At 39.4% G+C, this 12546-nt stretch overlaps 1 protein-coding gene across 3 annotated transcripts; it reads left to right on the plus strand.

The window, feature by feature from the left end:
• The first annotated feature begins 3137 nt into the window (after positions 1-3137).
• Positions 3138-9994, plus strand: LOC110039806 (uncharacterized). Of its 3 annotated transcripts, none has more exons than XM_020744951.2 (2): positions 3138-3199; positions 9484-9994. In XM_020744951.2, the coding sequence occupies exons 1-2, from the start codon at positions 3154-3156 to the stop codon at positions 9825-9827; spliced, it is 390 nt and encodes a 129-aa protein (XP_020600610.2). In that variant the 5' UTR covers positions 3138-3153; the 3' UTR covers positions 9828-9994. The 3 variants fall into 3 exon arrangements, 2 of the variants coding, with proteins under 2 accessions (XP_020600610.2, XP_020600609.2); XM_020744950.2 differs by lacking the exon at positions 3138-3199 and adding an exon at positions 4630-4736; XR_016202855.1 differs by lacking the exons at positions 3138-3199; positions 9484-9994 and adding exons at positions 4675-4736; positions 4932-5259.
• Positions 9995-12546: the final 2552 nt, after the last annotated feature.

Consider the following 12546-nt stretch of genomic DNA (forward strand, 5'->3'; position numbering starts at 1 on the left):
ATCTCAAAAATATCCGGTTATTTGTGGAAAGGCCTAGTGCTGCTATCAATGTGCCAGATTTCATGCTTGTGTCAAAAGTGCACAATTTGCCTGAAATTTCGAGTTATGTCGCCGGACATGCATCATGCTTCACGTGTTCTTTGTTGTTTGGAGCTGTCTTGCTGAATTCAACACCAATAGTCTGATTAGGCTGTTCCCCCTGAGTAATGTTTCCCCTGAGTATTCCTTATTCTATATTTAGGCTTCAAAGATAGCCATGCGACATTTCAATGTCTTCCGGCTTGTGTTATGAATAGAAACAGTTTATTTTGGGGAGTGTTTCCATTACAGTAATTTGCATTCACTCCACTGATTCATGAGATATTTGACGTGCGTCAAAGGTGAAGTCAAAGTTGAGATCACATTTGCCCTCTCTTTTGTTAAGGATCAAATGTATCGGCAAAGCCGTGACATTAAAGTTTGGATCAAACCTATGATGATAATAATAATAATAATAATAATAATAATAATAATTTTTTTTTAATAGCAAACTTTATTGAGCACTTTTCCATACAAACTTGAATCTTACATGTATCTGGTAAAAAAAAAAAATTCAGAAAATAATAAATTAAAAATTACAACTATAAAAATTCTTAGGACAATATATATGTCAGGGAAATACTAACTTACAAACGAATTACAAATTACACTCATTCTTTACAACCCTTATAAATTTAATAATAATAATAATAATAATAATAATAATAATAATAATAATATCAACATACATGAACTCCAGAAAATAACTCTCCTTTCTACCGCCCACCTTCTCAGGCGAGCCCTCTCCATCAACTAGAAACCCTCTTTGCCTCCCATATTCTTTAAACAGGAGGCTCTACTCACTAATGTGGTTTTCAGGGAGGTTCTGAAGTAAAAATGATGGCAATCAAAAAATTAAATTAAACCAAAATTATTACAGCGTTGATTAAAAACCTCTAAAAGCTAAAAAATATATAACTAAAGATATATAAAGTTGAAACATTGAAACTCGTAGTAAAATATAAAATACAATTAGTCATTTACGGTTAATACAACTATCTAGCTTGTATACACCTAACATTTAATTAATTGTTTTGCGCATTCTTAAAGTCTCTTAAAGATAATTTTTTTGTTTTTGGCGACAGGTCATTCCAGTCAGCTAAAACACTGTTAAAGGATCTAAGAAGTCCCCAGTTGGCAACAGATTTTGTAGTTCGAATGATTTCCTTAGAGCGGGTGTTATAGCTATGATAGTCTTGTCCTCGTACAATGATATTATTTCTACTGTTGTCATTGACTAAATTATACATATGGATGCAACCTTGCATTTGCCTTCTGGCAGACAGGTTCATCCAGTTTAGATCTGAAAGTGCTTCGGATGAATACGAATACGGCGACCTATCCAGGACCAATTTAGCAGCGCTACTTTGGAGAACTTGGATTGAATCCATGATCATATTTGACCTCGTGTTTGACGAAGATCAAATATACAGTAAATCCAATTTTTCGCGCCGTGATTCTGCTCTGTTCATTCTTTCTGTAATATATTAGTTGTTTGATTTGTCCTTATCTCATCAAATCAGTTCAACCAACATCAGAGAGACTGTAAAATGTAGTGTATAGTTTCAACTCGTTACATAATCAAGTACAAACTCCTTGTCATCAGTTCATATTTCTTAGGTTTGATTTTTGAATAAAACTTTCTTCGCAGCTTGGTGGCTTTTTTCCTCAAGGGTTCTTTTCAGTAAAGATCGAACCAACAGTGTCCTGGTTAAAGTTTGGAGAAGTGCAAAACTGGCCAGAAGAGACGATTCTTGATACTACCAAGAGAAATCGACAGAATGGTTTCCAGAATATCGCGTCTCACTGAGTTTGTTCAGTTGTGTATTAGTGTCTGTTATGCACATATGGTAAAACACGCAAATATTCAGACATAGTAACTCAAGAGTAGTTGAAATGCATTATATTGCACCACCGACAGTCCAGAGCAGAAAACGGATTTCCGTGCTCGGATTTTCTATGTTATTTTTGTGCGTCATTCACATTTTAGTCGCTGGACATGGCTTAAAGTGCCACTAATGGCACAGAATTAACGTCGGTATAGGCTCGTTCTACAAATATCACGTAAAATCGCCTAAATATCTTTCCGGAAATTCTAAAAAATACTCCTAAATATCACAAAAAATTTCTTGAAAAACCCTCTAAATATCTCTTATTTGTGTCGTAAACATGCACCGATTTTGAATCACTTAGGCCGAAATTTTTAAAATTTCTTGCAGTGGCAGGAGTTGAGGAAGAAGAGTCAGGCGCTTCGATGTTAACAATATCCGCCATTTTTGAAATTTGTTCCTTCAGCGCTTTTAGTGATATGCATGGAATACATTTTTCAAGTGGGAAATCGCTGAGCCGGATTGTTTCTGGCATAAATCAGAGTCTTGTTTCGAGGGAATAGCGAGGGAAACACAGGGCTTAGCCAAAAAAAGCTGTGAATATTGCTAAATATCGCTAAATTTTCTGAATATCTTAATATTTTCTAAATATCTTGGAAAATTCTAAATATCCCAAGAAATATCCGGAAAGGCCTACGTCGGTATATGTTCTCTTTCTTTTTTTCCAATAAACCATAAGCTATACCTGAGTTCATTTAGTCGCGTGTTTGTAACTTTGTCAGATTTGGTAAAATATGCAAATGTTCCGCGTCCCTCTCGTTAATGCAACGCAAAAAGACGTTCATTAAAACGGAGTTTTTCTCTTTATATTGTTGGCTTGAAAACGAAGATAAGACTGAAAAAGACAGGTCGTAAGTCGATGTTTAGTAAATTGAGTTCATCGCCAATAAATTATTGTTTTACAAATGTACTGCATTTTTTTAGTGTGCCGTCAAGCATTAGAAGACTCTCGGAAACAGCGTTCCGTTCGCCCGAATGCAGACTTACAAAACACCCAGAAGAGGCTACGCCCTCGAGAAGAAGATGATTGGTTAAAATTTTGTGACAGTGTTCAAATCTTAAATTTTCATTGGTTCGCTATACATAACAGCTAGTAATAAATACACATATAAATTCAGCTGCTGTCAAACCAAGTCAGTGTCTACAGGAACAAAAATTCTGCCGTGCGCCTTTCAACTCCGTTACGATGAAATCTGTTTTCGTCCTCGCCTTTCTTCTTTGCATTTCCGTCGGTAAGTTCTATAAAGATCATAGTATTGCCGAACGTTTTATTTGTCTGATTCATTTATTTCATGTTTGGAGCTCGATTTTGGCCATAGCACAACTACAGCAGGCTCTGTTTCGCAAGCGGTAGTGTACTCTGAAGAATCGATTATAATTTCAGTATTATTTACTTGATCTTGTTCATTTACCCAAACGTTAGCTGGGAAGTGTGTAGTGACAATTTAGGAGAAGTGAGAGGAGAGACTTTGTTACTGTACTTTTGACTTTTGAACGCTTTTTGAGCTCAAAACTATCGTAGGGATTATTACAATTCAGCACTGGAATGTCAACAGCCAGCGCCCATTTGTCTGATGTATCACTTATCTGTTGCTCAGAAAACCAACAAACAGGGTATATTTGGACACCTTTTTGATTCACTTCATTTATTTTGGTGGATCAAAAGCAGATTTGAAGTTTGTTAACATTTGGGCTTGTTTCTGTGAAAGCATTTGCTCTTTCATGCAGGTATGCCTCCTAACGAGGAAAATCGCACAACGAGGGAGGCCTTTGGCACGTTAAGCCGTTAAGAAATGTAGTCCGTTTTCTCTTTATAATTACACGAGGGATAAGTAATCTGACAGAATTAAAGAAATTTCAGTTATTACCTTGCAGGGGAACGAGAGAAGAATCCACTGATCAATGTCAACGAGGCAGCGCCCTAATTATGAACATTAAATGTACAATTGCCCAGCTGCATCAGCTTAGTTTCTTTCATGACTGAAAAAATCCGGTTTTGACTTAGAAGTTTCTCATCATTAGCGACTATTGTGTGGTTATTGCTTCTAATATTGATTAAAAACAAAATTCTAGTGGTTTCAAGTCGAGTTACGAAGGGTTGCACAAAAAGAACAACCATTCTCTCGCCGCCATACATACATACGCCGCCATGCAGTCTGAATCAACGAGCAGCACCAATTCTCCTGATCTTAAAAAGGTGGACTTTTGAATCAAGTACATTTCCTCAGAAACACCTGGAAGCAATTCGTTCTGCTCTGTTCATTCCTTCTGTTAATTATCGGTTTGTTTTGTGTTTATTTCATCAGATCAGTTCAGTCCGTTTTTCTATTGTGAAAATGAATCTAGACTAGTCTCATCTGGTGACATAACACCAACAAACTATAAGTTAACAGCTCACATTTGTCAGGTTCTTTTCAGAATAAAACTTCCACTGCAGTTTGCTTGTTGTTTCTTTTCAGAGTGGTTCTTTTAAGTAATGATCGAAACTATATCGTTCAGGTTAGAATTAGGAGAGGTAGAACGACACAAAACTGGCCAGAGGAAACCCTTCTTTGAGAAGGCGGTTTTCGGAATGTCGCAGCTCGCTGGTTAATTGTGTGGGCGAAGCTCACACCTATAAATTGGCACTTGAGAAGTTTGTCTGTCTACGAGAGTCACGTGATCGAAAAAAATTGTACTAAGTTGACTGGACACTAGTTTAGAGTCTACAGATGAGAAGATTGGGTGCCAGCTCCTTCTTGTTGTGTACTGTTTGTCGGTTTCCCAAGGGTAGGTTTTGTATCTTTTATAGCTTGTTTTGACATGCGGTACCATACCTGTTTGCACGTATATCGAAAATCTGTCTTCGTATCCTTCGTAATTTCGTATTCATCGAAAATACCGCTTTCCAATTTCGTGTAGTCTTTGAAAATGTTGATTGCAGTTGCATTGTCTATTGAAAGCTTTCTTTCATTATTCCTTCAGGTGTCCATAACGGGAGTTATTTCGCTCGCACAAGCCAACATATCAAAGCTAATCAAGACTCGGCTTGTGTTTAGTGCAGGTTGCACAGGGGCTGGTTCGCTTTCGAACGCTAAATTTATCGGCCTGAATGTTCGGCACGGGTTGCCCCCCGATACAACGAAATGAGTCATTGTACTTTCGCAAGCCAATATCTCGCAAGCCAACATTTATATCGGCTTGAACTGATTGATGTGGGCAGCACTACAAAGTGAGACAATATTGTCAGGGATCATCAGAGATTGTCAGAATTTAAATTTCAGAAAGTGAAATAAACTGCCTTGCACTCGCATTGTACTTGCATTGTTAGAAATACACATGAACAGTGTTTAGAGTCACCCTTTTGTTGCTTTTTCAAGATCAAAAGTTAGTACGGGAATCTCGGTTGAACCGGTCAAGGATCCGCTTTCATAACCATTTCGTGAATGCAAAACACATCTTATCGTAAGGATCAGTTGTCGAATATGATGCCAACAATGTTTTATTTACACGCGTGTTATTTGCCAAAATTGAAGCAAGTTGTTAAACAATACAAACATGTGGAATGAGGTGATGCTTTGGTTGACAGTAATGATGTGCTACAATGAGTATATTCCATTACTTATGAGGCAAACAAACGAATGATGGGGAGGAAAATCTAAGCCCTACAATTTTTGATGTCACTGATCCGACCGTCATTTTCTGCGAATTAGAGCATGCCTGAAATGGACACGCACCACAGCTAAACTACGCTAATGATCTCTAAAAGTAAACGCTATTTAAAAGCATGTTACTAAAACTAGTGACGGGGAACGGGAACGGGGAACGGGGAACGGGGAACGGGGAACGGGGAACGGGGAACGGGGAACGGGGAACGGGGAACGGGGAACGGGGAACGGGGAACGGGGACCGGGGACCGGGGACCGGGGAACGGGGAACCGGGTACCGGGAACGGGAGTTTGGGAACGAGTGTACAGCGGTAACACGCCAAAGAACTCAATATGGTGGACAAAGGAAAAGAAAAGGGAACAGAAACGGCAGGTATATTTTGCAGGTTACAGGTTGCATGTTGAAATTTAATTATAACTGGAAAACCGCTGGCATCTAGAAGAAACGTACAGGTGGTAGACTTACCGTGACTGTTACATGACGCTGTTTACAATCGCTCAGAAAGGTGGCTTCCACCTAAGTGCCAAACCGGCCGAAGCGATGGGAGGAGAGTATATTCCTATGATTTTAAGCCTGCAATGAATTATTGGTTTTGAAGAAACATCTGAAATATCATCTGAAATATCTGCTGAATTTGGTTTCTTCCCTGTGAGTACCAAAATGAAAGAACACTGAGCTTGTGCTAGTATATACCGTCGGTTAAAATCTTGTTATTTCATTTCTTTATTTATTTGCTTCATTTGTGATGGCAATCTTCTGTTGTTGAGGAAAGACCCGAGCCAAATCTGGAATCGATGGAAACATTTGTGGAGCAGCCATCCAGATGGCTTTGAAGAGATTTCACTGGTCTCAGCGTGTCAATCGATAAGTACTTATAGCGGATTGATCGTGTTTTCACTATGTGAAAGAGGCGAACTACTTTATTTAAGAACCCCTGAAGAGTGAAAAGGTTATTAATTATTTTTAATGCCAGCAGTTTTCCAGTTATAATTAAATTTCAACCTGCAAACTGCAAAATATACCTGCCGGAACAGACATGTGAGGAAGTGTTATGGTTGTAAACGTGGGTTTCTACCGGCTGTGCCCCAGAGTCCAATATGGTACTGGGTTAAGGTAAAGTCTGCATACGAGCCAAGTGGCCCACCAGGCCGGAGCTTATCCCGGTTTCTGTAGCATGAAGCGACTAGGAGTATTTCTACTCCCCCCTGGATGGGATGCTAGTCCATTGCAGAGTTACAACTAGGATTAAGTTCGCCGGTACTCATTTATACACCTGGGTGGAGAGAGGCACTGTGAGAGTAAAGTGTCTTGCCCAAGAACACAACACAATGTCCCTGGCCAGGGCTTGAAACCGGACCGCTCGATCCGGAGACGAGGGCACTAACCATGAGGCCACTGCACCTCCCATGGTACTGGGTTAAACAAAGCATAAAATAGAACCTGGGCAGAAAATCAAATTGGTATTATAACATGCTTTCCCAATAGGTCAGTACAAATGCAGACTGCAAGACTGCAGACTGGGTACAAAATGCAGACTAGGTACAGAATGCAGACTGACGTCACTAAAATTCGAACTACAAAACTATTGATCTTCCTGAGATTTTACTTAAATGATGTATAAGAGCTGCTAAAAACTAATATTCATACAAATTTTCACTCCGAATGGGTTCTTGGTTTTGTGATACACTACGCTTAAATTTCTAAGCTTTTGCGTGATGCGGCATTTACATGACAGCCTAGAGAGCTGTCATGATGGTTAAAAAAGTGACTTATTTAGGGGAACTTGGCTATCTCAACAGTTCATGTCTTAGAGAAAGTATTGTTTTAATGTTTTAGAGTTCCACGAGGGATAAATTCACACTTTTGTATCAAAACTCAGTGACAGATGTTTGTGTTGGTTTCCAGCCGCCATCTTGGTGCCCATACAGATGGGCACCAGCATGGCGTCTCCATACAAATCTCTATAAATTTGGGTGAAAAATTTCTCCGCATATCTCGCATAAGAAAAATTGCTGCGACCAGAATTTTGGCGAGAGTCTTTGCATATTTACCTTCTTTCATTTCCCAGATTCTGGACTTTATCTATTGACCGGTTTTGATTTTTATTTTGATCTATTTTGAATTGCGTGACACTGAAAACCAGCAATGGGGCACAATCAATCTTTATTTGTACTCACTCTTGCTAAAAAAAAAATTACAATTTCAATGAAAATATTAAAAGTAAAAATTTGAGTACTAGCTGCCTGGAATAATCATAGGGGCTAGCGGAGCCAGGCAGCCAGCACAAAACGCAGACAAAGAATAAAGACTGTTTTTCGTCTGATACGTGACAACATGTCACCTGAAAACATACCGAGTGTCACGCAGTGGCTTTTCCGCGGTCATCTTTCACCAACATTAGCATTATTGTGGAATATTCGTTGCTTGTTTCTTCATACATTTTGACTTTGACAAAGCGGCCAGGCCACAGGTTATTTATCTGCTGCTCACCTGATTTGCCAGCTGGCTTGTCGATCTCCGAAAGGCCGCCACGCTACCGAATGCGAAGACAGCGGACGATCCGCGTTCAGAGACAGTCATGTGTTATGTCACTTGTCCGCAAAATCGTATTGATATGACAGCTCGCCCACAAACTGAGAAGATATGAGTAGACTACGAAGGCTTGAAATTCTATTTAAGAATGACTCTGGCCTGACCGATTGGGGACGTAGCTTGTGATAATACCGATTCGATTTTTCCCCCAGGCCCCATTTCATGCTTTGTTTATCACTGTGCCTATCGGACTCTGCTATAACAAGAACGTACTGGGCACATGATCAGGGGGCACAGCCGGTAGAAACTCACGTTTACAACTGTAACACTTCCTCACATTTACCCAGATTGTTCCCTTTTCTTTTCCTGTGTCCGCCATGTTGAATTCTCAGGCAGATTACCGCTGTACACTCGTTCCCAGACTCCCGTTGCCCGTTCTCCGTTGCCCGTTGCCCGTTGCCCGTTGCCCGTTGCCCGTTGCCCGTTGCCCGTTCCCAGTTTTAGTAACATTTCTATTTAAAATTACTTGCGAGTGGCTTCCAGAATTACTACCTTTTGTTTCAACAAACTTTGAGGTAAAACACTTGCCTTGATATCGTTCTATCCTAACACATTGAATTTCAATCCAAATATTGTAGAGGGATTATTTAAGTTTAAGATAAGAATACTACTCCAAATAATTAAAACAGTATTTATAAAAAAAATCCTCAAATTACTCCAACTGTGTTTGCTCAAATGTCGCTGTCTTTTAAAATGAGTTTAAAAAGCTTGCCTTTGAAAAGTGTTAAATAGAGTTGACAAGGATAAGTGCTTTAGTGAGCTCGACAAGGATCAATTCACGCCTCTCAGGTTCTTGCTTTCAGCATCTGGTTTTCTTTACAAGAAAAGTGCTGCTCCCTGCTTCCCTGGGGGAAGGAGCAGCACTCCATCAAAAACGAGCAGGAGCAGCACTCTATCTATCTGTAAAATTCAAAAAAGTAAACCGTACGCTACGCCCACACAAGTACGCACTGCGGACCTATTTTTTTTTATCCAGTTGCGAATTTTAACTCAGTTTATAGATGTGGCGATTTATGCAAATATTCAGACATAGTGACACAAACGTGTTAGTAATACTTTAGTAAACTTCTGTCAGTTGAGAGCAGTTAATGCTTGCCCCGAAGCTAACCCAGGGATATTTTTCTCCTTTCTGCTTTTTTCCTATCTGCCAAAACTAAAACCGTCCCCCATCTCCCCTCCCTCCCTCCCTGGCGTGTTCGTATTTTCAATGACTCTGTGCTTGAGACATACTTGTGTCGGAAGACAGCACTTTATAATGCTTTATTATCTTTTGCAGGATATGGCCTGAAATGCTACCAGTGTGTCACTCTCAAAGACTGGGATGACTGTGATAAGATCAAAACAGAGGTTACTTGTGTTCCTGGCGCAGACCGCTGTGCGAAAGCCTTTGTGACAGGAAAACAAGGTGAAGTATCCATCTCAGCCTACGCTAAAGGCTGCAGTTTCCCATCTACATGCAATGCTGATGAGTCTGTCTTTTGCAAGTCTCCTGATCCCAAAGTCTCTGTCACCAAGTGCGACATTAACTGCTGCTCTGGCGATTTGTGCAATGGAGCCAAAGTACCAATGGTCAGCGCCATCATGCTTCTGGGCTGCGTTCTTGTAGCTTTCCTTCGTTAAGCATCCAAAGCTGTTAACATTTAAGCGTACAAAAACGTGTAATTCAGTAGAAAATAGAGTTAGGTTACCGATTGTGTAATTTCAGCATTGTTAATTTTCTAGAAGAATGATCTATCCTTTAATGTAACCACGAGTGATATTTCTTTAATAAATCTGCTTAACTAAGACTTTCGCTTCCGATTACTTTGTGCTCATTCAAGACCATTTGATAATAATCCTGTTTTAGATACTTGAAACTTTAAAGTCGTTAAGGTTCATTTACGTTGCAAAAACATATGCGTTTTTTTTGGTCATGTTCATAATATGGAGGAACAGCCTCTCCCATCTAGAGAGTTAAGGAAACAAGCCTCTTTAAATATAAAGTACTCTTCCTGAAATTATAGTTCAGTAATAACTACTTAAGTAGTTCTCACTCAGGATAATGGTTATAAAATGGCAAAGAAATATAAAAGCGATGAACAAATCCTCTAAAATGCGAAGCATATCCTATTACCTAAAACAACTCAAATTTGACATTAATTTTTTTGCATCATGAAAAGGAAATTGAAAAAAAAAAAATACAAATATATAGTGCAATTTTTTGTTTTCTATAGTTTACCTCAAAGGCATTGCGAGACCCTCTGGAGCCAAGTGAATCTCTAGCACAATCCGATATAATTAATTCTAGTAAAAAATAACCGTTATGATAAAAAACTCAAAATTAATTTTTTCAAGACCCAATGAAGCAGTTGTTGCTGATTCTTGACCTTTCAGGACGACTACTCAAACAACATTTCTAACCGACAAAGTCAAAAATTATGCAAGTTGAAGCTTTCGACCGTTTAACGCACGGCGTTTATTTATCAAAAATCAAACATCTGGTGTTTGGAAACATCAGTTCTGGTCATAAGATCGACTGGAAGGTTGTCAATATTATTGATCAAGAACCTGGGGAAGCTTAGAAAAAATGAAGGAGGCGATCCATATGAAACTGCAAAATTCGGCTATGAACGAGTTCATGTGACAACCAAGCGGAAAAGTTGCCTCAAATAGCTCTCTGGTATTGATAACGATTTTTGGATTGTAAGTGTTTCCAGTTTAGCTCTGCTTTCCGCCCTCCACCTTCACAAAGACAGGCGATCGTGCGCGACATTTGCTCGCGCGGCCATTTTGATTTGATGCTGTCTCAGGGTTTGCACAACTCGCGTCAGTTTTTAAAAAATAGGTACGCAGTGTGTACATGCACAATACTTTATTAAGAATAAGAGATTTTGTAGTGATCGTTCGTCGTTTTACTTGAAACTTGAACAATGCATATATGAATATGACCCAACTGCTACATCGGATTTATTTACAGACAGCGAGGCTTTAAAGAACAGCTCAAGACAGATTATTGCAAGCTTGCTCAGATGGCAAAATTGCCAATTTTCCTGACATCAAAGTCAGTCACAACTGGGCCTGGGTTTGTCTCACCGTCGTTGGCAAGTCGAATTAATTCAGGGATACAAAATCATCTGTGTAAGCCAGAGAGAGACGATTCATTTTCGTTATTCTGAAATAAGGAATCAAACGTTTCAGTACTAGGAAATATATCCCTGCGAAATAAAACAAAAGCAACATGGACAATCAGACTTATGCCTTGAAGCGTCCTCGATACTCTCTGACAACTAAATAAACTCTGCATCACAAAGCTAGGTCGGCATAGTTGTAAACTGTTTCACTTTTTAGCTTTGTTTTGCCCAAATTAAGTACAGATTTAAAGGAGGTCAATCAAGGTATTTTGAGTTATTTTTGCTGACGACAAAACTACCTTTAAACTGAAGGAAGCCTGAAAATAATTGTTTGCTAAGATAGAAGTACACAAAGGAGACAATGATAAGCCATAAAGGAACAAGGAATGTTTAGGCTAGACTGAGAAGATGAACACAAACAACGAACTTGAAAATTTTAGGCTAAACTTTTCAAGATGCGAAACCTTGACATACAGGTTCTTTCTAAAGAAGTTCAGAATTAAATTAACCCGAAGTTCTGGTGAGTCAATTCTTAATTCAAGGAACTAATCAAAGTAAACTACCAATCAATAGATGATCGAGCTCAGTCACCTGATGAGCAAGCAATTATCATCTTTTGTCCTGTCGGTGAAACCGCTGGGCGATAGCAACAAGCCGAGGAAAATCAGGCTCAGTAGTACCCAAAGGTGTGCTACTCAATCCCAGTGCCTTGGTGACAGATCTGACCTATGCGAGCCTTTGATCCCTCAGAGGGGGTAATTTCCCGTGGTCAGAGGCTGCTATTACAACCTGAATACTAAAGCCAACACTCCAGACCTACCAGGATCTAACAGCAGACCCGACCTCTAAATCTGTCAAGTGTTATCACTGGTTTTCCTACAAGAGCTGGGATGACTGTGACCAGTCCATAAAAAAACTATCTCTCTGTGAAAAAGTCGTTTCATAATGGCAAACGAAACGAATTATCAAAAACGATGCATTACTTCATCGCTTTGTGATAAGGACTCGCTGGACAATTGCAAGTTTCTAAATCCAGCGGAAACGCCCACAATGTGTGACCTTGGCTGCTTCAGCTAGACTTCAGCTATGATTTGTGTAATGCTACCAAGGTACCTATTGTAAGCACCATCGTGCTCTTGGCATGCGCCATTGTTTAAACTTGTGAAACTTTTCACCAGCGTAGTAGGGTTAGGTTACGTCGTTGAAGTCCAACAACAATAATAAACGTC

This window comes from Orbicella faveolata, unplaced genomic scaffold (assembly GCF_042242905.1).
Source record: "Orbicella faveolata isolate gen_17 unplaced genomic scaffold, um_ofav_v1 contig_1, whole genome shotgun sequence".
Taxonomy (NCBI): Eukaryota; Metazoa; Cnidaria; class Anthozoa; order Scleractinia; family Merulinidae; genus Orbicella; species Orbicella faveolata.

What these genes read in the sequence shown, in the direction of transcription:
- LOC110039806 (XM_020744950.2), top strand. Translation starts at nt 4,679, where the DNA reads ATGAGAAGATTGGGTGCCAGCTCCTTCTTGTTGTGTACTGTTTGTCGG. An exon ending in TGTTTGTCGGTTTCCCAAGG is followed by an intron (nt 4,737 to 9,483) that starts GTAGGTTTTGTA and finishes TATCTTTTGCAG; the next exon opens with GATATGGCCTGAAATGCTAC.